General features: G+C 52.2%; 1 protein-coding gene across 5 annotated transcripts in view; it reads right to left on the reverse strand.

Moving 5' to 3' along the window:
* Positions 1-3,251: 3,251 nt before the first annotated feature.
* Positions 3,252-27,437, reverse strand: part of KIAA1549L (KIAA1549 like) — a 312,534-nt gene continuing 288,348 nt past the window's right edge. For 4 of the 5 annotated variants that reach the window (XM_008269586.5, XM_002709213.6, XM_017345847.4 and 1 more), the window contains 4 exons: positions 15,540-15,637; positions 13,884-14,032; positions 13,142-13,293; positions 3,252-6,300 (listed from right to left, as the gene is read on the reverse strand). In XM_008269586.5, coding sequence (XP_008267808.3) covers positions 6,019-6,300; positions 13,142-13,293; positions 13,884-14,032; positions 15,540-15,637 — 681 coding nt within the window. In that variant the 3' untranslated portion in view covers positions 3,252-6,018. Of the gene's footprint in view, positions 6,301-13,141; positions 13,294-13,883; positions 14,033-15,539; positions 15,638-25,611; positions 25,729-27,437 lie in introns of those variants that run through there. The other variant, XM_089327606.1, reaches the window with a different exon arrangement.

Raw genomic sequence — 27,437 nt, forward strand, 5'->3', positions numbered from 1 at the left:
CAGATAGACCCAGTTCTTGGTGTTTCCTAGACTGAGAATCTCACCTGTATGCTGGCCACGCTCAACCTGTAAGTTGCGGCTCCTGGTCCAGGTCTGTACTGTCTAATGAATGGGTCTCCGAGGGCAGAGCGGCCAGCACAACACGTGGTTTCTGGACAGGGCTGAGCCCATGGCCGGCATCGTGGCTGCGGGGGACTAGCACAGGGTGGGGTTGGGGGTGCTGTCTGGAGCGTGTGACCCGTTGCATTGTCACCCCTTGGGGGGGCCACTACTTTGCAGCAGCCCCAGGAATCATCTTTCTTTAGTGGCCACGTCATGAGCGGGCTCCATCTGCTGTTCTGGGGCTTGGGGGTGAGCTTTGCTGGACTCAGGAACTCCTGGCCCAGGCTGGGATGTCTTCTGAGGCTACACGCTGGGTCTACCAGGTCTGCAGCTTTCTGTAGCACCCTCAGCAGGGCCTGTCTTGTAGCTGGATTGTGAGACAGACCCCATCCCACCAACGGGAGGAGCCAGAACGAGACTCAGGGCACGAAAGCCTTTGTCATTTTGTTTTACAATACAAAACTCAAATTGCGTGTGATTGCTATGTTCCTGGCAGAGGACACACAGAGTTAATTAAACAGCAAAGCCCTCGAAGAACAACAGCTACACCCAAAGCTGCGCATCAGTCCTCCACCTGGGTGACTGACGTGCTTGGACAGACTCGCGGGCTGGGGTTTCCACGCAGAGCTGAGCACAGGTACATGCACCTGCTCCACTCACACACTGCTGGGCCGCTCCAGGTGAGCCATGGCAATTCCAAACTAGGCAATGCCACGTGACAAGCCAAATTCACTCAGCGCATGGGAGGGGCGAAAATAGTTTATTGGGTCAATCTGAACAACAAAGCTGCTGAGTTAGAAAAATACGTTTCAAGCCATTTTTCAGCTTCCCTGAACTCTGTGCACCTCACAGCCACGAGACGCAAGTACCCACCTGACAGGTGAGGAACCAGACCTGCTCAAGGCCTAGACTGCCGGCACTTTCCCCCAAATCCCCAGGCTCGCGATGCTCTCTGACTGTCTTTGGTGCAAACCCTTTCTCTGCGCAGTCTCTGTGTGGGGTGAGGGTGAATTCTCACGTAAGGGAGACGTAAGGGGAAACAGGGGGGGCCACAGTTGACTGGCGTGGAATCCATCGATGGCCCCCTCCATGATTTACAAGAGTCAAATGACCAATTTCTGGATCTCATTCTGTAGTGGCTCTCACTAAAATCTAGCTTTGAGTTTTGGAGACAAGTTCTTCCACGTCACGACCTGTCTCCCTATTTAATTTTTTTTTTTTGAAACCTGCAGAATCAAAGCCACTCAGCATCTTCTGAAAGCATTTGTTTCTGGAACAATTATATTTCCTCAATATATTCCTTTTTAGAAACACCTTAATTTTAGCATTTTTCACAGGTTTGGTTTCTGTTAACAGCTCATCCAAAAATCAAGAAAGCTTGCCATTCTCAGGACACTAATTTATCATACTCAGAAGGTCAGAGCCGCTATAATATCAGTTTCACTCGAAACCAATTGTGTTTCAAAAGATTCTATCGAGAAGCTCATCAGTTTTCTCACCCTTGCAAGTGTGTGGCCGCGAGCCACATTAGCAGCACCTGCGCTAAGATCCTGCCATTCAGTTTACAAGTACTCCCTGTCTGCTAATGGGGGCTCGCGCAGAAATCCCCTGTGAGACCCAGCAGCAGGTGCACTAGCTGGTGGCAGTGGGAAGTGGCAGTGGCTTGGGGCCACTCTCCCCACGCTTCGAGAGTGTGCACCCTCACGTGACACCCAAGGGTGCCCTTTCCTCTCTGTGGCCGTATCCCTAGGGAGGACCCAAGCACTGGTTGCTGGGTGACATCCTCAGAGTGTAAGTCAAGTGCCACACAGGCTCCTTTTGAGGGTCCTGCCCACTCATGCCACTTTGAGTATCAGCCCCTAACAAAAGCCCGGTCCCACAGGCCATGCTGGTAGTTCCAGCATGGAACTACCTTGGTTCCAGAATGGCCGATCCAGAGGCAGATGAACTGGAATCAGGTCCTCGAGGATTTGCCCAAGTGGGCAGAGAGATGCTAGTCAGAGGAGGGGGCACTTTGACAAGGAAAGATTATGGGTCCTGGATGGAGGTTTCGGTTACACGTGCACTGATGAGTAAGATGGTTGCCAAGGGAAGCAAGAGCATTGAGCAGGCACGCAGAGGGAAACAGAGACGAAAGGCAGCAAGGGGAGAGAAGGTGAGCGAGGACGTGAGTGGGGGCAGCTGCTTCCATCCCTGTGCCCCCGGGAGGTGTCTGTTCTGTGAAGTGCACCCGCATTACTCCTGTCAGCCCCACACGTGATCAGGTGCAGGAGGCACACTCAACCAGCAGCCTGCCTGGGAGACAGGACTGAGAGGCAGAACTGAGTTTCCAACATTTACTCCCCAGGAAGGCACTGCTCCAAGCTAAATTAGTATCTTAAATTTTTTTTAAGAAAAATCCAAATCGTTTTCTTGCTTGTGGCTGGAGGAATTTAGGATGGAGTTCAAAACCTGTCTCAAACTTGAAATATCTGTAATTTTATTCCATATTATTGAGCATATTACATACAAAGTTCACTTAGATGTAATCAGAATTTCAGTCTTTTGATTCATTTCTCCTCTTCTTGCCTGTTAGAAAAGCATTTCTTTGAGTTAGGTACTACCATTCTTTACCTCCTCACTCCAATGCTTCTCCTTCAGAAGTTTTTCTTCTTCTTTAAAATCACTGATCAAACAATTTCCTTTCTTACATCAAGATTACTGAGAAATTACATGCCCTTTTCCTTGGTTCTTAAAATAACAAATGCACTCTTATAACTTCTCCCAGGACTAGAAAATTCTTACATAACCGACCCCGAGAGCATTGCATCCGGCTACAGAGGTGACCGGGGCCATGTCAGGATCGCTCAAGGCTCAGACCACAGGTCCCAGCCCCCACAGTGGACCTTTATGCTCCTGCACCACTGGATGCCACCCTGGACCTGGAGCAATGCATTTGCTGTCTCCCAGGGACCAGCTGTCGGGACAGCGCTGACATTCTGGGGGATCCATGGGGCCGAGAGATGAGTTCACATGGCCCTGCCCCCCGCCCCCCGCCGCCCTGTCCTGCCCACCACCAAGAGTTAAGGACACCGTTGCCTTGATTGTCCCCTCTGGGAACATCCTAAATATATTTCCTTCTCATGAATGCAGAACACTCATATCAAAACCAGTGCCAAAAAAGGTTTATTATGCCACAAACACATTGTCCTGCGACACCGTACCTCAAGTCCCTTATGTACTCAATCAGTCATCCTTCTCCTTGGCAAGAACATTACGGAGTTTCTTCCATGACCCCTGTTGTTTAAGCTCCTGGGCGACAGCTGAAGATATGTCACCCCCGAGCCTGCAGCAGCATGGTGACATGAGAAGCAAGAGGGGTCATAAATCAGACAACACGAACCCAAGTCCTCCGGCTGGTCGCTCCACTTCTCCTCCTCCCAGGTCGCAGAGTCCTCTGCGGCTTTTGGAGGACCATGCTGGACACCGAGTTCATTGTTGCCTCTTTCAGGCTCCCACATAACTCTAGTTTCCCTTCCAGGAGACACTTTTGACCACCTGCCTTTCCCCAGTCACCTGTCCAGTTTCTGTCACTCCCTTTAGGACAGGAGACTCTTTAGAGAGGAACCATGGAAAAATCCAACACTGGTGGCTGTCTCCCCACTGGAGCAGACTGGTTTCTTTTCAACTTAAGGTTTTCCCCCCACATACTTTGCTTCAACCTCTGCTGTCCGGTTTAAGAGTGTCTGATTTAGCGTGCCCCAGTTTTGGCTGTCTCAGTGGACCATTTCACGGGGTTCTGCAAACACCCCCCACCCCCCGCGGTCTGCAGCTCCACGCAGTGGAGCCACACGCCTACAGACGGGAGACTCCCTCTCTGTAAGTCTCAGAACGCCCCAGGCTCAGACACTGTCTTTTGAAACATGCACATAGATTTCAATTACACCAAGGTCTTGAAACTTCATTGTCACAGGTAGCATGTCCAGGCATTTACCAAGTAGACAAAGTACTGGGTTGATATCATCACACTGATGAAATATTGATATTAGAGTGGGACAGTGTGGCTGACTTTATCAGACTCGTAACCATTTGCATGAAAAGGCTGAGTTTCTTTGGCTCTTTGTTCATTCAAGTGCATCGAATGCCCACTGGCATAGACTCAGGCATTGTGTTAATCTGTCAGCAAAATCTTGCACTTGCCACAGTGTTTTGCAAGCTGACTTATGTTTTGGACTACAACAACTGGCCATTGGTAGAAATATACCATATATACACAAGGAAATTACAAAAATACATTTTATTTATAGCCGATTTTTTTTAAAGTAACAAAAAACTACCACTATGAAAGATCCACCAGCATACTAAAGGACACCTACCTAACATCATCCCAACAAGAGATTTCTTAGAAGATTCCTTGACCACCATCTCGGAACATTCCAGAAAGGGCAATTTGCCACTGGGAAATAAAACAGCCTCTCGGAAAAGTCTGTGCTCTGACAGTTTGACTCTCCCATTCTAATCAGTTCCACACCTACTCTTCTGTCAACTTTTAAATTCCCACTTTCTTCTTTCAGTAAAGACCAAAGAAACTCATGCGGACGATGGGAAGATGGGCTCAGAAGGGAATGGATGCAGCTGAAGCTGGATGGCTCGTGGATGATGGCGGGACAGGTTCTCATTCTCCCACAGACACCACGGAAGCCCCCCAACACCATCCATGGCCCCCCAGATTGGAGAGACAACCAAACACCCCCTTCCCTGTGCCACGCAGAGTCGGCAGTTGATCTGCCTGCACTGATGGGTAGTTATTAGACGGCGCCTTGGTGGTACCAGGCAAAGGCCTCCCCCCGGGCTCCGGAGGCGGAGTCGCCGTGCCCGGGAGGGTCCCATCCACAGCTGTCCTCCTGTGTTCATGGCCAATGAGGAACTGCCCGACGCCTGCACTTTTACAAAGATATTTACATTTAAACATCGGCAGATGTTCTACATTCAGAAGCTGTGTACCCACCCCTCCTGTTCCTGAGAGGAACCAGCCGCTGTTCCGTTTTGTGCCCCCTCGGCAGCACATGCTGGACCGCGTGGTTGAAGAGCCAGAGACTGTCTTGAGAAAGCTGATGTATCTGTTCTTCCCAAACCGAGAGGGGCGTCCTTCTCAGGCCGCTTGCAATGCAGGGCAAGGAAAACTCCCACCGAGGAGTGTTTCTCTCTTGGAGGCCCCTACAAGCCCTCAGCACCCATGTTTTCAGTTAGAGCGCAAGCCGCAGGGCCCCGGTTCCAAAACGACAATGATGTTTTAAAACCTGTCAGCACAGATGCACCATTCCCGTTCTCTCTCTCTCTCTCTCTCTCTCTCTCTCTCTCTCTCTCTCAGCCTTCATTCAGCTCACAGTGGAGAGAGAGAGTCAGGACTACTGGCAGGTGCGGTCGCGGGCACTGCTTTTGCGTCCAGTCCCCTTGACTTTGAGTATGAACCTTTAACTGCAGAGGGACTCCGCTCTCCTGTCCCCGTTACAGCTGCTGTGATGTGAGGGCTGATGGTCCGAGGCTGGACGACAGAGGGCGCCGTCTGGGGCTCAGTCCTCCCTCCTGCATCGCCTTGAACACAGACACAGAGTGAACATGCAGGGGGCACTGAGGAGGGGCTTATTAACATGGGCCTTGGGCAAGGATCTGCAGGGACGCTGGAACCCCTCGAGATGGAGGCCCCTTCGGGGAATACACCCAGGGTTGGGACAGTCAGCGGAACAGGTCGTCAGACACACAGTCCCCAGCGAGGACGTCCAGTCAGAATCCAGTCATGCCGAAGCTTCCTCTGCTTCCCAGACACCTGACTGTTCACCTTGTCAGAAACAAGGCAAGAGAAAGGCTCACACCCCTGTCCAGGGGTCAAGTCCAGCGCTCTAGGCCAAGAACCCCGGCGTCGCACGGCCAGAGGCACTACACCTGGAACTCGAACATGTCCGTCTGTTTCTTGGCCAGCTTGGCCACCTCCTCCCGGATGGCCTTCACCAGGGCGGCAGTGGAGATGTTGGTCAGGGGAGCGTCGGGAGGGTCGTTTTCCGCCAGGCTCTGCTGCGAGGCCGCCGTGGAGGGCGCCGGGGCCTGCTCCAGGCTGGGGTGCATGCCTGCAGGCTGGCTGTACTGGCGAGGCAGCCGGGAGGGCGAGCCCTGCTGGTACCGGGACCGGGGGTAAGCCTCGATGTACCCTGGCAGGGGCACCTGCAGAGCACCGTGGGAGAGAAGAGAAGGCCAGAGATTAGTAAGTAGCGCACGTCGCAGAACTCTAGGGGAAGTGGGATACTTAGCAACAGGAGAGGATCAAGGACAAGGAAGAAGACTGGGAGGAAGGCGGAGGCCAGGACCTTTGTACAGACAGAACACAGGCGGTGTGGACCCACTGGATGCGCTGGTTCGATGAATTAAACCCCTGCTTCAATCCCCACTGATGACGTCAGGAATGTATCTGAGTCTACCTCTGCCTCTGCTGGGCGGCCTCAGTTAATAAGCGCACAATCCAGCGGCCAGAACTCTGGTGTCTTTTGTAGGTCCCAAAGGAGCCCAGGGGAAGATTTTTTTTTTTTTTTTTTTAATTTTGAATTTTTTTTTTTTTTTTTTTTTTTTTTTTTTTTTTGACAGGCAGAGTGGACAGTGAGAGAGAGAGACAGAGAGAAAGGTCTTCCTTTGCCGTTGGTTCACCCTCCAATGGCCGCCGCTGCAGCCGGCGCACCGCGCTGATCCTGGCAGGAGCCAGGAGCCAGGTGCTTTTCCTGGTCTCCCATGGGGTGCAGGGCCCAAGCACCTGGGCCATCCTCCACTGCACTCCCTGGCCATAGCAGAGAGCTGGCCTGGAAGAGGGGCAACCGGGACAGAATCCGGCACCCCAACCGGGACTAGAACCCGGTGTGCCGGCGCCGCAAGGTGGAGGATTAGCCTATTGAGCCACGGCGCCGGCTAGGGGAAGATTTTTAATAACAAAAGCAACACCGATTGAACTCTGCGCTTGCTGAGGGCATTCTGCACACTCTTTCCCCCACTTGATTCTTGGAGTGACAGCCCAGGGGACAGACAGATCTCTACTGCAGAGGAGGGCACTCAAGTGAAGAGGGGTGTCTCACTCGGGCGACACAGCTCAGAACCCATGGAGACTTGCTTTGCACAGTTCTGCTGGGCGCCCACGGGTGCGGATCGGTCACTGTGCTACTCTGTCCTGGATCTGGGATGTGCCCTTGATGTCTTCAAAAATGGATTTCTGGCCGGCACCGCGGCTCACTAGGCTAATCCTCTGCCTAGCGGCGCTGGCACACCGGGTTCTAGTCCTGGTCGGGGTGCCGGATTCTGTCCCAGTTGCCCCTCTTTCAGGCCAGCTCTCTGCTGTGGCCAGGGAGTGCAGTGGAGGATGGCCCAAGTGCTTGGGTCCTGCACCCCATGGGAGACCAGGATAAGCACCTGGCTCCCGCCTTCGAATCAGCACAGTGCTCGGGCCGCGGTGGCCATTGGAGGGTGAACCAACGGAAAAGGAAGACCTTTCTTTCTGTCTCTCTCTCTCACTGTCCACTGGGCCTGTTAAAAAACAAACAAACAAAAAACAAAACAAAACAAAAATGGATTTCTGTTTTCATTAGAAGTGGAAGACGTCCATTCTATCCCTAAACATATGGAAACTTCTAGAAATAAAGACAGGAATTTAGGATAGGATGGATTTTCCCACTGAAGTGTGTGAAGCCCCTGGGGTTGCTGTTCCAGGGCCTTCCGCAGTGGGCATGCGTGGCGCCGGTGGCAAGCGAGCCCAGTCGGGCAGCTTCCACACCTGCAGCTCCGCTGAGCCTCCAGGGCCAATGGGCTGCTGCCAGCAAGACAAGGTGGGAGGGGCATTCCAGGCTGAGAGAGAAGCAGCAGCCAGGAGCACCCAGAGGGTCCAGAGAGCTGGGCCTGCCCAGAGAGGGTGTGTGCAGTGTGGGAGGAGCTTAGTAAGCCAACGGGCAGGGCCAGATCTGCAGGTGCCCAGTGCCAGGCTACCTGTTAGGTGCTTCCCTGGGGCCCGGGCCTGGGCTATGTCGCACCTGTGAGGAACACAGCCCATCCCCATTCTTAACAGACATGCTGCTGCGGGCCCCAGGTACGGGCGGATCAGGGCGGATGCCCTAGTCCACTCTGGCTGCTATGACAAAATCCCATCAACAACAGAAATGTGTTTCTCAAAGTTCTGGAAACTGGGAAGTGCAGGACCGAGGTGTGGGCATGTTGTCTGGTGAGGGCCTGGCTCCTGGTTCGCAGGCGGCTGTCTCTTCCCCACCCTTTGCATGGCAGAGGGGGTGATGGAGCTCTTTGGGACCACTAATCCCACTCATGAGAGCCCCAGCCTCAGGACCTGGCCACCTCCCAGAGGTCTCGCCTCCTAATTCTCTCACCTGGGATGGCAGGAGGCAACAGGTGCAAAGAGGTGCCTAGGGATTCAGAAAGCTTGGAGGGGGACATGTGTGGTAGGCGAACAGTCCCTACATCCTCCCCACAGGCTTTTTTTTTTTAAAGATTTATTTATTTACAAGTCAGACACACACACACACACAGAGAGAGAGAGAGAGAGAGAGAGAGAGAGAGACCTCCCATCTGTTGGTTCACTCCCCAAATCACTGCAATGGCCAGGGCTGGGCCAAGCTGAAGCCAGGAGCCAGGAGCTTCTTTTGAATCTCCCAATGGGTATATGGGCCCATGGACTTGTGCAATCCTCCGCTGCTTTCCCAGGTGCATTAGCAGGGAGCTGGTTAGGAAGTAGAGTAGCTGGGAGTTGAACCCATGCCCATATGGATGCTGGCGCTGCAAGCAGAGGCTTAACCTTCTATGCCACAGTGCCAGCCTGAGATGGGGGAGGGGGAGGGAGAATCTTCCATATACTGGATCAGGTCCCAGATGGCTGCAATGGCCAAGGCTGACAGGCTGAAGCCATGAGCCAGGAGCTTCATTTGGGTCTCCCACGTGGCTGGTAGGGTCGGAAACACTGGGACCATCCTCCACTGCTTTTCTCAGGCATCATCAGGGAGTTGATTGGAAGTAGAGCAGCTGGGACACGAACCGGTGCCCACATGGGATGCCAGCATGGCAGGTGGTGGCTTTACCCGCTATGCCATGCCACGAAACTGGCCACACATAGGTGTTCTGATAATTTCTCCTGAGAGGGCAGGTGTATGAGGTGCACGTGCGGGCCTGGCCTGGGACCCACCTGATGGCTATTGGGCAGGGGGAGTCTTGTTTATTTACTTTAAAATTTTTATTCCTGTGAGAGGCAGAGAGAGACTGAGGGACAGAGAAAGCTCCACCTGCTGCTTCACTCCCGACACACCCACGATGGCTGGGCCGGGTCGGGGCGGAAGCCAGGAACTGGGAACTCGATCCCACGTGAGCTGCAGGAACCTCATCCCTCGAGCCATCACTGCTGCCTCCCAGGGTGTGCGCACCCAGGAAGCCGGAGTCAGGAGCCAGAGCCAGGGATTCCGCGCAGGTGCTCCGACACGCGACAATGGCACTGCAACTGTTAGGCTGAAGTCTGCTCCCAGGGCCGTGTCTAAGAACACCTCAGAGTCAAGCCAGAGCTGGGCTGTCTCAGAAGCCTGGGGGAGGGACACGGGTGACAGGCGGTAACCAACCACCACGGCAGAGACGTGGCTGCGTACTTCAGCTCTCCCGCGCTAACTTCCTTCTGTCCAAGCCGCCCTTCCCAGCCCAGGGACGTTGGCCCAGGGGCCCTTTGGGGTGTCTCCGTGTGGCTTCCCTGACGCCATCGTCAGCTTCGTGAAGGTGGCCACTTGGTCTCACCCATTGCTGGACACCAGTGCTCAGACTGTGCGCAGCACACAGTAGGGAGGCTCCCTGTTTGACAGTCACTGAGGGATCATCACCCGGGGCCACGTATTTGCCAAGGAAGCTGCCACATCCCCTGTCCCTGCGCCTCAAACCCAGCTAAGTGTCCCTGCTGCAGCTGAGTCCCCGTCCTGCTCCTGAGAGCCCTCAGCTCTGGGCATCAAGCAGCTCACTGCTGGTGGCGGGCAGAGCCAGGGGACGCCTGACCCCACTGCAGGAGCAGAGGGTCATAGTCAGAATATCCAGTAGGGGCACAGGCAGGCAAGAGGAGAGGAGAAATGTCCCCACCCTCACCCCCACCCTACCCCCTTCTAGGAGGTGCAGGCTGCAGCCATCACACCCTGCTGGCCAAAAGTCAGGCTGGCAAATACCATTGCTGCCCTAGCCAGTGCCATGGCAGACATCACCAGTGGATCACAGCACACAGCTTTCTGCAGAGCCTGGGGCGCCACCTCCTCCACCCCCTTCTCCACCTAACACCAAGGATGAAACTGTCATCCCAGATCCAGGTGATTTTATCCAGCTTAGATCCTGGGGCCAGCAAGTGCAGACAGGCAAATGCCGGCGGAGGCTTTTTCCTTCTTGGCTCGATGCAGGGTCGGGGTCGGTGTGTTATCCCTGCTCTAAAGGGGCGTCTTCCTCCAGCTCACATCTGGTCCCTCCGAGCTTCCAGCGCTGTCTTTCGCGTGCTGATATATCACCTGTCCTGCCTGGCTGGCTTCACGCACCGGCACACCTCCCTGCTTAACTGCAGGTGATAATTGGGCTCCAGGAAGGATCCATGTAGGCTGCAGCAATCATCTTCCTCTTAATTAAAGACAACTGATGGGAAACGGGTTCTTCTTCACACTGAGAATGCTGCACTCGGGCTCTGGGGAGGCCAAGCTTCTGCTTGCTCGGCTCCTTTGGCCACATCTGTAAGGCGGTGGGAACCCGGAGGCATCTGATGTAGCACTAGGCCTGGCGAAATGATCATTTCTAAGGGTCTTGAGGGCAAGGTCAAGGTTTTGTAAAAGACTTTCCCCTGACCCCCGGCAGATCACCTGGCGTACCCTGCACCCAGCATGCAAGCTGTCCAAGCTGCAGGCTCACGGCTTGGGTAGCAGGAGTCAATTACCATCCACTTTCTGAAAAGTCTACACACTGTGGTTAGGCTGTAAGTGGAGTTATAGACTCAGGTAAGCTCTGCACTGATCACGCAGTGGTGGCAGCTGTTTAGAACAGCAGAAGATGCCAGCCAGACAGACAAAAAGAGATGTCACCAAGTGCCACATGAAGATGCAGAGACTTAAGAGCAGGGACGCCCTCCAGCTCCTTTCTTGGAGCTCACTGACTGCAGCTGTGCACACAACTCTAATAAGCTCTGCTTCTTCTGCAGATGATAGTGTGCTTGGAAAAGCACATTTAACGGTGAGCACGGACTCACTGGGAGCCAAGACACTGACGGCAGCTGCAGGTGCCAGCTGGAGCAACGTCCCACATGGCAAAGTATGTTCCAAGCCAGCGGGGTTACTCCAAAAATCACAGTAGTTTAGCGACGCGTTCCCATGGGGCAAGAGTCCTACACACATTAGAGCTCATCCCACAAGCATCGTGATAGGATAGGAGGACCATAATGACACGGAGTCACTCAGAAAAGACACATTAAATGATACTGTGTCTTCTTACAAAGAAGTGGGGCGCGTGGCGGTGGGGGGCTGGCATTGTGAGTTAAGCTGCTGCCTACGACTCCAGCATCCCCTATCAGAGTGCTGCTTTGAGTCTCAGCTGTTCCACTTCTGTTCCAGCTCCCTGCTAATGCACCTGGGAAAGCAGTGGAAGATGGTCCAAGTACCTGGGCCCCTGCACCCATGTGGGAGACCTGGATGGAGTTCTTGGCTTCTGGCTTCAGCCTTGTCCTGCTACGGCCATTGTGACCATTTTGGGGGTGAACCAGTAGATGGAAGATATCTCTCTCTCTCTCTCTCTCTCTCTCTGTGTGTGTCACTCTGCCTTTCCAATAAATAAAATAAATCTTAAAAAAAGGGGGGGGGGAGGGTTTTATTAATTTCAGGAATATTTTTATTCAAGGTGGCATATATTTTTAAATGTTTAGCAGTTAGGGCAAGCCTTGGTGATGAGGGAAATCCCCCATGCCTACATATGTGAAAGCCTGGCCCCGATGCTGCCGTTTACGTGTGGCGTCACTACGCTGAGAGTGATGCCAACGCTGCCGCTGAGCTGCAGCTGCCAGGGAGGAGAGTGTGGAGGCTTGGACAGAGAGGAGAACCAAGACAAACCTTGCTGGCAAAGTGGTTCCTGCTGTGGGATTCATTCCCCATGCTGAGCCCACCCCCGACAATGATCACCAGCGCCCGGGGTCAGGTTCAGCCTGCAGGGGAAGCCTGCCTTCCTGGCCACAGCGGGGGATGTCGCCCAGGCACGAGGCTCATCTTGTCTGCGTGGGTTGGTTTGTTCTTCACAGAGGAGGCCTTGGCGGGTGACAGGGCAGGCAGGCCTGGGGGTGAACATCCAGGTTGGTGCAAGCTGGGCCATGTCCACTGTGCCGTGTGTTCTGACTTGAAAAGAAGGAAGAAACCTGGGGACTGGGTCAAGCCAGTCCTTGGCCAGACTCAGGCAGGAAGTCTTAGGATTTACATAGAGGCAAGATCCACAGCCGGGCTTTCTAATGCTTCTTTTTTGAGGCATTTCATCTAAAACTCGACAGAATTTGACAGCTAAAAGAAACAAAGGCAATGAAAGTTTTGGAGCCAGCCAGGTGCAGGTTTGAATTCTGACCTTGGCATTTTCCTAGCTGTGAGGCCTAGCTTAGACTAGGCCTCAGCTTTTTCATCTGCAAAATGGGAGTAATTGTGGAACTCCTACAAGTGCTAACTCCTGACAGAACAGCTGTGAAGATTAAGAAACAGAAACAAACAAAACAGCTCAGGTGGCTTCTGGCACACAGGGAACACTCAGCAAATGGGAACCAATCTTAGAAAAATGTACTTGACCAGGAAGAGGTGGTGCCCGGCACGCCTCGGCTGCCTTTGTCAAAGGACACCCTGCCTTGCCACACCGCTCCCTTTAAATGGAGGACTGTAGCCATGCTGTTTAGCATGTTAGCACCAGGGGGTAAAACGCACGCTGTCACCCTTCATCATATTTCCTCCTGGGAATGCATCAAGCAGCTGGAAGTTTACTAAGCAATCAGTCAGGGTCTCACCGAATCAGCCCACTGGCTGGGAAGCTCACTCTCTCCTGCATAGGACATCCAGGCCTGGTTCCTGTAGGATGAGGGAGGCGTGGGGATGAAGTAGCCGGTGAAGCCAGGTCTGTTGGCAGCTGGGATGGCGAACACCGCTGGCACCGTGTTACCTGGCGTGCAGGAGAGGAGCGGAGGTTGATTTCTGGGATCCGGCCACCAGGCTCATGGGCTCCCTGGCTGTCTGCTGGCTGGAGGTCCTGGTGAGTCAGGTCTGAGTTGAGGGGAGCTGGCTCCGTCTGGGCTCTTACAGTGGCTGGGGATGAAGCTGAGCTAGGGTAGAGGGGATCTTGGCCATGACAGCTGAGACTCCGGGGAATGAAGCAACAAGGAGGGTGGGCTGTGGTGGGACCTGACTTTCCCTCTTCGTGGAATTCTTTCAGGGCCACTGAGTACATGCTTTCTATGAATTTCTGAAGCGCCTGTATACACTCAGCAAAAGATTAGCACCCAGGACTTAGGGAGAAGGGGAATGAGATGGAGGTAGAAAACTGTACCTGCAGTCTTTAAGGATAAAAAACCAAAAGGCTGGCAAAATGTTAATGTGCACCCAGACCTCGGCAGGATTTGGTATTTTGTTCAGTTTCAGGGCTACTGAGGGGACCCAGGAACACAGAAGCTTTGACGGCTGAGGGAGGCAGGGTGGCTGTGCGGGGCCGTGGGGGACGGGAGCCCAGCAGCAGATGCCAGGTGCACTGCCCACCTGAGTAATTTAGAGCCGACTGATCCAGCTGCGCCACAGACACGGGGCCTCGGGACACCTGGGTGAAGGAGGCACTATCGTGCAGCTGGGCCGGCTCAGGGCCCACGGACTCGGCCATTCTGCTCTTGCTGCCAATGTCGGAGGTGGACCTGGAGGGACAGAGGGGCCGCGTTAGTGTTGTCCACAGACCTCAGGCGGCGGGCTGGGCAGAAGGAGCAGCCCCAGCAGCTGGCGCCAGGCCCCGCGAGGGGAGGGGGCTCAGGACTGATCTGCCCCCACCTAATGCATGGACTGCTGGGGGCACCAGCACAACAGGAAGTGCCCCAAGTTGTAGCAGCTGTCACCGTGGCCATCACCGCAGCCAGAGCAGGGGTCATTTTCATTTTCGGAAGTTCTAACTCAGTTCTCCCCTAAGGGTGGCTCTTGGGTCTCTCTGCGTAGTAAAACTTTTAATTTCCACATAAAGGCCACAAAGCAATCAGTGCTGGATATCAGCTGGGGACGGTTGGCCCTAGGAAGTGATGACATCGTCAACAGCCAATGAGAGGTTCTGCGATGATTGACTTCCTGCCACTGGAGCAGGTGCCCCTGAGGGCTGGGGGCTCATTCCTGCTGCTACATGGAGGCTGTGATGGTGTCACAGCATGGTACGGCTCTGCATGGAGACTGCCCTCCTTTCCAGCTCCCTCCCTGCCTCTCCTGCCTGCTCAGGCTATTCCAGGCCTCTGCTCCTGTTCGGAAAACCCTTCCCTGGAAAAATCCCTGCGTTCTGCTCCATATTGTCCTCAGAGGCCCTCTTCTAAGGAATCCCAGAGCCTCTGAGGTTCTTTTAGGCCCTGTGCCCATTTTACAGATATGGAGCCAGAGGCCAGAGAGGAGAAGGGGACTTGCCTGGGGGTCCACAGCAGGTGCCTGGACTGCTGCTTTCCCGAGAGCCTGGCCTCCGCTGGCCTACGGTCCCACATTCTAAACACTGGAAGTGAGGCTAGGGTCTTCTTTATCCCTGTGGTGCAGGGATGGGGTAGGAGTAGTGTGTTGGGCAGCGGCTGGGAGGGAGGCCCAGGGCAGGGGCCCACTCGTACCCCAGGGCACAGCTGGGTCTCCCAACCCTGTCACTAGGCCTATTCCAACCTTCCCCTGTGCTCACGGCTCCTGCGCTTCCAGTCTGTCTATTTAGAAACATGTGCTCGTGCCCTCTCTGGAGAGCAGGGGAGGTCTGCCATATGCCTCACACCTGAGCTTGGTTCACGAGTGTTCGGTCTCTTGGAAGTCAGGAGTTGGGTGCCAGACACGTCCCGCCTGGCCTCCTAGGCACAACTCTTACGTAACGGGGGGACTTCTGAGTGTGCAAACACAGGGAGAGGCTTGGGCCGGCCTGAGCTGGAGTCATTTTCTGATGTCCAAGGTCAGGGTATGGGAGAGTTGACCTTGGGCTTCTTAGACTAGATTCTCAGGGCCTTTGTATTTGGAAACACAGGCAGGTTGGTCCCCCCTCTGTGGTCCCCGCTTCCTTGATGCCTCAGGTTGCCTACACGCATGACGCATGCTGCACAGGGTGGGGCATGAGGATCCCGCAGGCGCTGTTCACAGCACCCACAGCTCGGGACCACCTCATTTCCAAGTATCCCAGAGAAAACAAAGAAAGGAAGGCGTTACCGTCGGAGAGAAGCGACCGCCACAGGACCGGTGCGGGGCGGGACAGGCGGAGGCGGGGAGCCCATGACCATCTCCGGCAGCTGGGAGAATCTGTAAGCCTGTGGAGAACGGGGGCACGCGTCACACGCAGCGTCGGCCACCGCGCAGGCTCATCTTCTTTAAGGTGGAAGCAAACTGCCAAGGGCTGGCCTCCCCTTCCTTCCCCAAACTGTTCCCTAGGATCTCCCTGGCGTGTCTCTCGGCCCCCTCTTCTGGCTTCTCTCCCACCAGGTTCCCCTATGCTGGGCGGCTGCAGCCACAGAGCCCTCCAATCGCTCGTGGAACCTGCCAAGTCCTTTCCTGACTAGGCCTTGTGCACGTGGTGTTCCTTCTACCCGGGATGCTTCTCTCCCAGTTCTTCCCAGGGCTCCTTCCTTCGCTTTCTCCATCCAGCCCTACACGCTTTGGTCACAGCCATTATTACTCTCCAGCGCTAGACTGTGCTTGCTTATTAACTGCCACCAACCTGACTGCAATTTTGGGCTGGGCGGGATGGGGCTCTGCTGTCAATCACATCCGCATGCCTGGAGCGGTGTCTGGTAGACAACAGGGGGTCGATAAATACTAAGTGAATGAGCGAATGAAGCCGTGGTTGTTTCTGACGCTCTCGCTCGTGGAAGGCTGGTTCCGTGTGGGAAAGCAACGGCTTGGGAGTGAGGAGGTGCATGTGGAAGTTCTGATGCACACACTTTAGGTCCCTGAGCAAGTCAGGCGGCCTCCACGGTCTTCAGTATCTTTTTTTTTTTTTTTTGACAGGCAGAGTGGACAGTGAGAGAGAGAGACAGAGAGAAAGGTCTTCCTTTGCCGTTGGTTCACCCTCCAGTGGCCTCCGCGGCCGGCACACTGCGCTGATCTGATGGCAGGAGCCAGGTGCTTCTCCTGGTCTCCCATGGGGTGCAGGGCCCGAGCACTTGGGCCATCCTCCACTGCACTCCCTGGCCACAGCAGAGGGCTGGCCTGGAAGAGGGGCAACCGGGACAGAATCCGGCACCCCGACCAGGACTAGAACCTGGTGTGCCGGCGCCGCAAGGCGGAGGATTAGCCTAGTGAGCCGCGGCGCCAGCCTTCAGTATCTTCTGAAATGAGGACAGGGATGCTTTGCCTGGAAGCTGCTGAGATCAGAGGTGGGGCGTGTGTTGGGGGGGTGGGGAACTGCATGTCTAAGTATTTTGCAAACTCTAAAGCACTCTTTTTTTTTTGACAGGCAGAGTTAGACACACAGAGAGAGAGAGAGAGAGAGAGAGAGAGAGAAAGGTCTTCTTCCTTTTTCCATTGGCTCACCCCCCAAATGGCTGCTATGGCCGGCGTGCTGCGCAGATCAGAAGGCAGGAGCCAGGTGCTTCTCCTGGCCTCCCACGCGGGTGCAGGGCCCAAGCACTTGGGCCATCCTCCACTGCACTCCTGGGCCATAGCAGAGAGCTGGCCTGGAAGAGGGGCAACCGGAACAGAATCCGGCGCCCCAACCGGGACTAGAACCCAGGGTGCTGGCGCCGCAGGCAGAGGATTAGCCAAGTGAGCCGCAGCGCCGGCCTCTAAAGCACTCTTTAAAGATAAGGTGTTGGGGCCGGCACTGTGGCATAGCAGGTAAAGCTGCTGCCTGCAGGGCCAGCATCCTCTGTGGGTGCCGGTTTGAATCCCTGCTGCTCCATTTCCAATTCAGCTCCCTGCTATGGGCTGGGAAAGCAGCAGAAAATGGGCCAAGTCCTTGGACCCCTGCACCCACGTGAGAGACCTGGAAGCAGCTCCTGGCTCCTGATCAGCGCAGCTCTGGCCGTTGCAGCCAACTGGGGAGTGAACCAGCGGATGGAAGACCTCTCTCTCTCTCTCTGCCTCTCCTTCTCTCTCTTTCAAATAAATAAATAAATAAATAAATCTTAAAAAAAGAATAAAGATAAGGTGTTGGCTCTGTCACAAAAGTAAAGACTTTTTTTATCAACATGTGAGGGGGTAAAGGAAGAATGGACAGAGATGAACAGGATCAGGAAGAGCCAGGCCACAATCTCCCCTGGGAAAAAAAATCCCAAAATGCTCTCTGGGAAGACAAAGCGTGGCTGGTCTCTCATCCCTGGCTGTCTTGAGGTAGTATGCCTGCCAGATCTCTTAAAGAACATGAGGGCAACACTTGAAGCCTGGAGGCAGCAGGTCAAAAGCAGCAGCACTGGGGACCCTTCAGAAGGTGTCTTTGAACTGAATGAGGTCCCCCTCCAGCATACAGCAGACTACGCTGTAGTAAGGGTCAACCCACTCAGTGGCAGCCAGGCAGGCCCTGGGCACAGCCCACGACTTCATGCCTTGTGAACACTGCAAGGTGTAAGAGAAATCTCTTTGGACCCCTTAGGCTGCCCTCTTCCCCACACCTTGGCCTACTAAAACAAAACCGTGAGCTGAAACCAGAGCTGGAAACAGCGAGAGGCGAGCACACACAGGAACCGGGGGCAGCCTGCAGGACAAACGCCACCCAGGCGGTCCATCACAAGACCAAGGCTTGGAGCGGGAGCACCGAGGCGGCTGAGCCTGAGACATTCACGTCCCACCTGGAAGGCGGCAAGCATTGGTCCCTTCCAGGGAGGGACGTAGGCAACGTTGCGGGGCCCAGTTCGGGCAGCTGTCCCAGCTCCCTGGAGGAGAGTCCCTCCCAGTAGGCTCTCAGGACCAGCACAGTTTGAAATGAAGCAAAGAGGAGCTCATAATCCAAGACCATAAAACACACTAGGAGGGGGAAGTGAAAATCAGCAGGAAAGACAACAGGCAGATTTACAGCTTTAGGGATATAGGAATTTGGAATTTCCAGATACAAACAAACAATAATAGTGTAAGAAATGTTGTTTTTTTAAGAAAATAGTTGGTCAGGGCCAGTGCTGTGGTGCAGTGAGTTAAGCTGCAGTCTGCAGTTCCGGCATCCCATATGGGTGCCGGTTCGAGTCCCAGCTGCTCCCCTTCTGATCCAGCTCTCTGCTATGGCCTGGGAAAGCAGCAGCAGATGGCCCACATCCTTGGGCCCCTGCACCTGCGTGGGAGACCTGGAAGAAGCTCCTGGATTCAGATTGGCTCAGCTCCGGCCATTGCAGCCATTTGGAGAGTGAGCCAGTAGATGGAGGATCTCTTCTCTCTCCCTCTCTCTCTCTCTGCCTCTGTTTCTCTGTAAGTCTGCCTTTCAAATAAATAAATAAATCTTTAAAAAAAATGGTCAAAGAGATATGATCAGAAATGATCTGGCAGATTTGAAAGAGAACAAATAGTTTTAGAAGTGAAACATAATTATTGAAACAAAATGCTCAATGTAAGAAAATTAAATATTAGCTTAATCACAGATAAAAAGATAGTGAATAAAGCAGAAAGTGGAATTGAAGAAAGAAGTAAGAAAGAAACACAAAGAGACAAGGAAGCAGAACCTAAAAAAGAGAAATAAAATACAGATAGGGGAACGAGTAGGTCTAACATGCAGATCATCAAAATTTCAAAGGAGGAAGTGGAAGGGACAGTATTTAAATATGGAATGCATAAGAATTTTCCAGAATGGATAAAACAAGTAAATTAATAATTTCAGGAAACACAATATATCCCAATCAGGATAAATGAATAAAGCATACATGAGGATATATTGCAGTGAAGTGGTAGAATACCAGCGTTGAAGAGAATATTTTAAAAGCAGCCAGACAGAAATGAGCAGGAATGATCTTGCAGATACGAAGAACAAACACTGGGGCCAGTGCTGTGGCGCCGTGGGTTCAGCTGGCCAGCATCCAATTTCAGAGCACTCCACTTCTGATCCAGCACCCTGCTAATGTTCCTGGGAAGGCAGCTGAAGATGCGCCCCTGCCACCCACGAGGGAAACCCAGATGGAGTTCCTGGCTCCTGGCTTCAGCCCAGCCTTGGCCATTACAGCCATCTGGGGACTGAACTTCAGCAGATGGAAGCTCAATCTCTTGCTCTGTCTCTCCTTTTCCCTCTGTCACTCTGCCTTGATTTCAAACAAATAAATCTTTTTTAAAAATTGAAAAAGAACCAAGATCACCAACCAAGGGACAGCGATTTGACTGACAGGTGATTTCCTAGTGACACACGGAAGGCAGGCAACATAAAGTGCTCGGAGGAGACACAGTCAGCTTGGAAGCGGTCAGCAGCACGAAGCTTGCAGAACAAAGCGAGAGGAAGCGGATCGGACGACCCTGCCTGAGAAGTAAGGCGTTGGTCCAGCCCCATGAAGTCACAGCTTCACAGACTCTAACACCGATGAGAGCAGAGCTTCCCTGGCTAATGTTGGGGACGGGTGCCTGGTACCTGGTGCCTGGGCTCGTTGCTTACCTGTACAATACCCAGCCCCCCACACCCCTGGGCAGTGACTTCCCTGAACCCGTGGCTTTGCAGACACTTTGACAAAATCCTTGTCCCGGTGTCCTTTCAGCACCACCTTCCCTGACAAATCCACAAGTAAGGTGCTGCTTTCCCAAAACAGTGGGAGGGGTCTGCAGCCCGTCTCTCTTCCCGCCGCGTGTGCTGTTCCACAGAAGAGCCAGACTTTCTGTTTTTATCTCTGGTTCTTGGAGGGCTCGTTCTGTAGTCCACACTGCCAGCCAAGGAAAAGCTTTCTCTACCCATGTCTGTGCTACGGCAGATCTGAAGGAAACAGGTACAGGCTCTGAACTCCTGGCAGGCACCAGGGGTGCACTCTTCTTTGGAAGGTTTTGCTGGGTACAAAGCAAACCTTCACGGGTGGTCACACACCTCCTTTGGGCTGCATCCTCGGGGTCTCAGGGCAGCCCCGGGGACCACATAACGAAGTGGCAGCCCAGGCCAGGTGTTCAGGGCTGTTGAGTCAGCGCAGCACAGAATCCCCTGCCCCCACCAGGCAGGTGCAGAGGAGCATGGCAGTGGGGAAGTCCACTGGGGGCCCTGACAGTAGGCCTGGTTGTGGCACCAGAGTGGTGAGGAAGCTGCCAGAGAGGCAGAGGTGTTGGAGGCGGGAAGAGGGAGTAGTTGTTTTGCTTGTTTTTAGGGGGAGAGACGGAAAAAGACTGTAAAATCCCCAGCATCAATGTCCCCCTCATGAGATTAATGACAGGAAATATGAGGGCATTTAAAAAGTTCATGGAAAGTGACTTTAACAGATGTCTGTTGTGGCACATAAAACTTTTGAAATCCACGTGTGGCTTTGTTTTATTTATTTGAAAGGCAGAGCTACAAAGAGAGAGGGAGAGATAGACAGAGATCTTCCATCTGCTGGTTCACTCCCCAAATGGCTGAACAGCCAGGGCTGGGCCAGGCCAAAGTCAAGAGCCTGGAATTCCATCTGAGTCTCCCACATGGGTGGCAGGGACCCAACTACTTAGGCCATCGTGGCTGCCTCCCAGGATTTGCATTAGCAGGATACTGGAGCAGGGTACCAAACGCAGGTCCTCTCATGTGGAATGCAGTTCATCCTAACTGGCATTTTAACCACTGGGCTAAATACCTACATCATAAGGTTTTTTCACCATATACATTTCCATGAACTTTCCGACGATTCCTAAATATGCACAGACTTTCATTTTTTTTGCACTCAAATAAACGTATCCTTTAATTCCACCTTCCACAAACTTTTCGAAGTACCCTCACACAAAGTAAAATTGCTTATGAGAAGATTGTACTCCTACGTGTTGGGTATTTGACTTTTCATCAGAGGCTGGAGAGCAACCAGGTAACCCACTTTAGCTGGGAGATGCTAAGAGTGTGGGCCTCAGGGTTAGAGAACTCCAGTTCTGCCAGTAGCTGGACAGTAGCCCTCTGCAGCTACGGGTTTGACATCCATGAGTTCAACCAACCATGAAGAGAAATGTTCAGAAAAATATTGCATCCATAATGAACATATATAGATTTCTCTTCTCTTCATTATTACCTACACAATACAGCGTAATAGCTGTTTATATAGCATTTATTGTTTTAGGTATTATGAATATTCAGAGATGATTTCAAGGGTACAGGAAGAGGTGTGTAGGTTATATACAAACACTGTACCATTTTAGACAAGGGACTCCAGCATCTTCAGATGTTGGTGTCCACAGGGAGTCCTGGACCCAACCCCAGTGGATACAACTACAATCCCCGAGGATACAACGACATAAACCTGGGCAAATTTCTTTACTTCTCCAAGCTGAGTTTCCTCTTGGAATGCTTGCAGATGACAATACTGGCCTCATCGGGCAGTGGCTGGATCAGAAGAGATTATGTCTGTGTAGCACACTTAGCTTAATGCCTAACAAAGAACGGGAGCTCAGTAGAGGGCAACTGTTGCTGCTGTAGTTGTTATGACCGTGGATTTCATCTGTCAAGAACCCAGTGGGGAGGAAGTTCCAGCCCTTGCTGCCTTTCTCAGCATTCCCTGTTCTGCCCGCCATCAGGAAGTCTGTAGGATGCTTTTATGCTACTCGGCACAGCCCCATTATGGCTGCTAGTGAAAATGGATTGGTCATTAGGTGTTGAGTTCAACTGCTGGGCAGACTGCAGTGTAAGGTATGATCAAGAGTCTACCGAATGGCAGAGCAGAACGGCCAAACTTCCAGCAGTAACTTTCTCTATGATACAACCGCCATCCGCCTGGCCTTGCACATGTACACCGCCCACTTCCAATTATCCCCCAGCGGAGCTCGAGCCACTTCCTTTTTGGAAGAGGAAAAGTAATCATAGTTATCATTTTAAATTGCCACCTTCTCTATTGATTTCCACATTATCATAGCACAAGGGGGCTCTGTAAGAGCGTGGGTTAAGAATCATCATTTCTACTGTGTATTGTTAGCTATTTCCTCTTTCATGACGACTGGGGCCACATGAGTCGTTGGAAAAGGCAAATCTTAACGACAACAGAGCTGCCTTTAATGTTGCTCCAGTTTGATGGCCCATCACTCTGTTGCATTATTTCTCAGTCCTTTACCATTTAGCTCATTTGTAAAATACGTAATGCTGATATTTTGGCCCTTCTTGGCACAACTGCCAACCTGCAATATAACACTGAGTTTTCCCAGTGTCCCACAATGCAAAATGCCGACATCCCATATGAGCACCAGTTCAAGTCCCACTTCTGATCCAGCTGTCTGCTGCTGGCCTGGGAAAAGCAGTGCAAGATGGCCCAACAACCTGGGCCCCTGCACCCATGTGGGAGACCTGAAAGAAGCTCCTGGCTACTGGCTTTAGATTGGCTGAGCTCCAGCCCTTGTGGCCATTTGGGGAGTAAACCAGTGGATGGAAGATCTCTGTCTCTGTCTCTCTCTCTCTGTGTCTCTCCCTTTCCCTCTCTAATTCTGTCTTTCAAATAAATAAAAAAAAAATCTAATAAAAAATCAGCTAATGACTGTCGGGTGCTTACGTGGTGCCAGGACTGTGCTAAGCATTTCATGTGAATTATCATCTCATCTTCACTCCAGCCTTCTTCTGACCACCACCTCATGGCCCAGGGGCCTGGGGCTAAGAGCTGCAGCCCCTTGCTTAAGGTTGCCCAGCTGGTAGATGCCGTCCTACCTGTGCTGGGGCAAAGATTAAATGCAGGGATCTGCTGAACACACAGAGACCAGGAAGGATGAGCCAGTGGCAAACACCAGAGACTGGTCCCATATCATTGTGGTGAGATTAGGGTGCTTCCTATGTGTCAGTGAGAAAATTCCCCATCTTCAAAAAAAGGCAGGGACCAATCTAGTGTGTGATTAGTAGAACACTGTAATCTTGGAAACTATAATATAACTGTCATGGGAAACTATGCTATGATGATAGAAATCGAAGGCCAAGTGAGACTTTTCTCTTTCTGGAAAAAAAAAAGAAAAGCTGCTTGGACTCCAGACTGATGGGAAGGTGGCAGGTGGTAGCCTTTGGGTGACGGCTACTTCTCTGCAATGCACCCAGCCACTTCCCTCGTGGTGGAGACAAATCCTTGTTCCTGTTTACCCAAAAGTCTGTTTAACCCTAGAAATCCTGTTAAGAAATAAAGACCAAAAAGCATGTAGACAAATGCTCAACATCACCAATCACTAGGGAAGTGCAAATCTACACTATAATGGGCTAACGTCTCCCACGCTAAGGATGACTACTAGCCAAAGAACAGAAAATACGTGTTGTCAAGGATGTGGAGAAACTGGAACTCTGCCGCACTGCTGGTGGGAATGCAAAGTGGTGCAAAACTATATGACAGTTCCTAAAAAATTAAAAACAGAATTCCAGGGACCGGCATTTGGCCTGGCAGCTAAGACACCAGTTAGCACGCCGGGACCTGCCTCTGGCTTCTGACTCCAGTTCTGTGCTAATGCCCGGGGAAGGCAGTGGTGGTGGCTCAGGTAATTGTGTTCCTGCTGCCCAGGTGAAAGACCTACATCGAGTTCCAGGCTCCCAGCTTCAGCACAGCTCAGCCTTGGCCATTGCAGGTATTTGAGGGGTGAACTCTCTCTTTCTCGACCTCTCAGATGAATAAATAAAGAAATAGAATCCCATCTGACCCGACAATTCCACTCCTGGTTATACACTCAAAAGAACAGACAGCAAGGACCTGAAGAGAGATGTGTACACCCTTGTTCACAGCAGCGCGATTCACAGCTGCCAACAGGTGGAAGGGCCCATTCATGGACACGTGGCTCTAGAAAATGTAGTCTATCAATACAATGAGACTGTATCCAGCCTTAGAGAGGAAGGACATTCTGATGCATGTTACAACACAGCGGATGTCATGCTAAGTGACATACACCAGCCATAAAAACCCAAATATTGTAGGAGGGTACTCAAAGAGTTTGTGGGGAGCAACTGGGAGCAACTCGGACTAGACTAAGTTACTGGAATTAAGACTTATTCTATGCATCTGCTCTCCCACAATATGGCGCTGGGAGAGGAGGAAACAGCTTCTACACAGCTGCCTCCAGTTCAACCAATAAACTGTAGGACCTGCTCCTGATTGGAGGAGAGCAGCGTACTCGGTGTGTGGGTAGCAGAGTTGGGATTGGTGGAAGAGGACTATAAAGGAGGAGAGAGACAACATGCACCAGGAACATCTAAGAGGAACATCTATCTGAAGGGACACCTGTGCAGCCCCCGAGAGAGCCGGCCGGCGGTGTGCCGCTCCCCCGAGGAAGTGGGGAAAGTGGCCAGGGGGAACTGCCCTTCCACGGAAGTGGAAGGGACGGTAGCCAACCCGGGAAGAACCAGCAGCAAACCCGGGGAAGGCCGAGTAGACGAAAGAACAGCGCAGGGTCCTGTGTTGTTCCTCTGCGAAGAGGGGGAGCGACATAATGGTGCCGTGACTCGGATATGAAGCCTAGGCAGGGTTCAGTGTCGCTCCTCCACGAAGAGGGGGAGCGACAGAGTTCATGGCAAAATGGAATTAAAAGATAAGTTTATTGTGGTGCAAGAGAAACATTGACATCCATGCATGGTTATTTTCATAATATGCATCTCCCATGAACACCCTCAGTGTGAGTGCATTTCTTTGAGGTACTCAGAGTAGCCCAACTCACAGAACAGAAAGTAGAACACTGGATGCCAGGGCTGTGGGCTGGGGAAAGGGGAGTTGCTTTTTAACAGGTAGAGTTTCTGTTATATAAGATGAAGAGTTCTGGAGGTTGGTTGGGTGGCAATGTGAATGTATGTGACACTATTGTCCTGTATACTTCAAAATGACAAATTTTATATTATATGCACATCACAACACTACAAATAGAAATATCATATTAACAATTTGTATTTTACCTGTATTTTATAAAATGGGATGTTAAAAAGATGTCCCTTGTGACACAGTAGTTGAACCGCCTCTTGGGATGCCTGGCTGCCCGGCTTCTGATCCAGCCTCCTGCTAATGTGCACCCTGGGAGGCAGTAGTGAGGTGAGGGCTCAGGCATTGTCCCTGCCACCCATCTGAGGGACTGGGATGGAGTTCCTGGCTCCTGATTTCAGCCTGGCCCAGTCCCTGGGAGTTGCAGGCATTTGATGACTGAACTAGCAAACAAAAGATTTCTCTCTCTCTCCCCCGTCATTCTGCTTTTCAAGTAAATAAAAATAAATTAATAGTACTACAAACAATGTCCTTTATTTATCCCATTTCCTTTATTGTTTGAACTGTGGATCTGCATTCAACAGAGGTGATTTTAGGGACAACTGGTTCTCCTTCTGATGATTGCTTCTTTTCCCTGGATTGGCTTCCTCCTGGAAGGCCAGGAAGATCAGGGAACATAAGTATTCTGGCCCCCTGGTCACCCAGGTTGGTAAGTTATTATCCATAAGCATAAAGCAGTTGTGAGCTTAATCACCAAGAGTCAGATTCCTGGGATCTGATCACTGTGCAGTGAAGAAACAAGACACCTGCCATTCTATGGATAAGACCTTGCGTTGACCATGACCCTGAGCACAGCCACCTCCCTGAGAGGTTCAACTGGAAACAAACTTCAGTCTCTCCTGCCAATGCTTAATAAGCCAAGGAGGGAGCTAGAGGGTGCAGAGAGGAAGGCTGGGCCAGGAGCCAGGCAGAAGCATGACTCAAACACTGGGGTGGGCACAGAGATGGAGGGATTAGGAATACTTCCAAGGGAGACATCTCAGAGGCCTGCAGGGAGAATCTGGAGCCAAGGGGGGAAACAAAGAGCCTCGCTCCAGTGTGTAGAGTACATGAAGACGGAGTATCTCAGCAGTTTACCAAGTGCTAGGGTAGAGAGGACTTTAGGGGTGGGGGCCCAAGCCCAGGGGTGCCCCAGATAGTCTACTGCAAATGAAAGAAAAAACATGGATGGAGAGGCAGGGTAATGCAGCACAGGGCAATAGAGCCTGCTGGTTAAGAACATGGGCTCTGGGGCCAGAACACCCAACCCTGGGTCCCAGCTCTGCCTCTTGAACGAGTCGTGCAGCCTCAGCTCCTCACCTGTAAATCAGGGATACAACTAGTACCTGGCTCAGAGGCTTGTTGTGAAGACTAAACAAATGAATCTATAAGAAACTCTTGGGTCAGTATCCACTACCAGCAAAACACTCAACAACTGTTGGCTTTTATTAGGGACCTACATATCCCAGGAACAATTTACAAAGCTTTGTTAAGGAGTAAGCCCTGGGGATAGGACATGGGACATTATGGAGGAGAAATCATAGATGCCCATAGCATTGTTACAGTCTGCAACTTATGAAACTAAGTCTGAAGCCAGCACTGTGGCTCACTAGGCTAATCCTCCACCTTGCGGCTCCGGCACACCAGGTCCTAGTCCTGGTCGGGGCGCCGGATTCTGTCCCAGTTGCCCCTCTTCCAGGCCAGCTCTCTGCTGTGGCCAGGGAGTGCAGTGGAGGATGGCCCAAGTGCTTGGGCCCTGCACCCCATGGGAGACCAGGAAAAGTACCTGGCTCCTGCCATCAGATCAGCGCAGTGCACCGGCCGCAGTGCGCTGGCTGTGGCGGCCATTGGAGGGTGAACCAACGGCAAAGGAAGACCTTTCTCTCTGTCTCTCTCTCTCACTGTCCACTCTGCCTGTCAAAAAAAAAAAAAAAAAAAAAAAAAGAAACTAAGTCTGTCTTTACAAACGGAGATGTAGATCTATGATGAGTGAATGCAAACTAATTAAAACTGTGTGTAAATCATGGAAGCTTCTAGACATTGGATGCTGTCTCAAATACAGAGGTGCACTTGCTTCTAAATGAAATAATCATGACTCACACTTCTGTAGCATTTACTATGGATCCGACATTCTTCCAGTGCCTTACATAAATCAACTCCTTTAACCTTTAGGGCAACCCTAAGAAGTAGGTTATTTTTCTTTACTTTCATCTGGAGAGGATTTAAGTAACTTTTCCACGTTGCACAGCCAGGGTGTAGTAGAGCTGAGATTCAGTTAAGGCAGCTTATGTTCCTAACCACCAGGCTACAGAGCCCTTTA

This window comes from Oryctolagus cuniculus, chromosome 1, assembly GCF_051225735.1.
Source record: "Oryctolagus cuniculus isolate XC-2025 breed Fujian yellow rabbit chromosome 1, ASM5122573v1, whole genome shotgun sequence".
Taxonomy (NCBI): Eukaryota; Metazoa; Chordata; class Mammalia; order Lagomorpha; family Leporidae; genus Oryctolagus; species Oryctolagus cuniculus.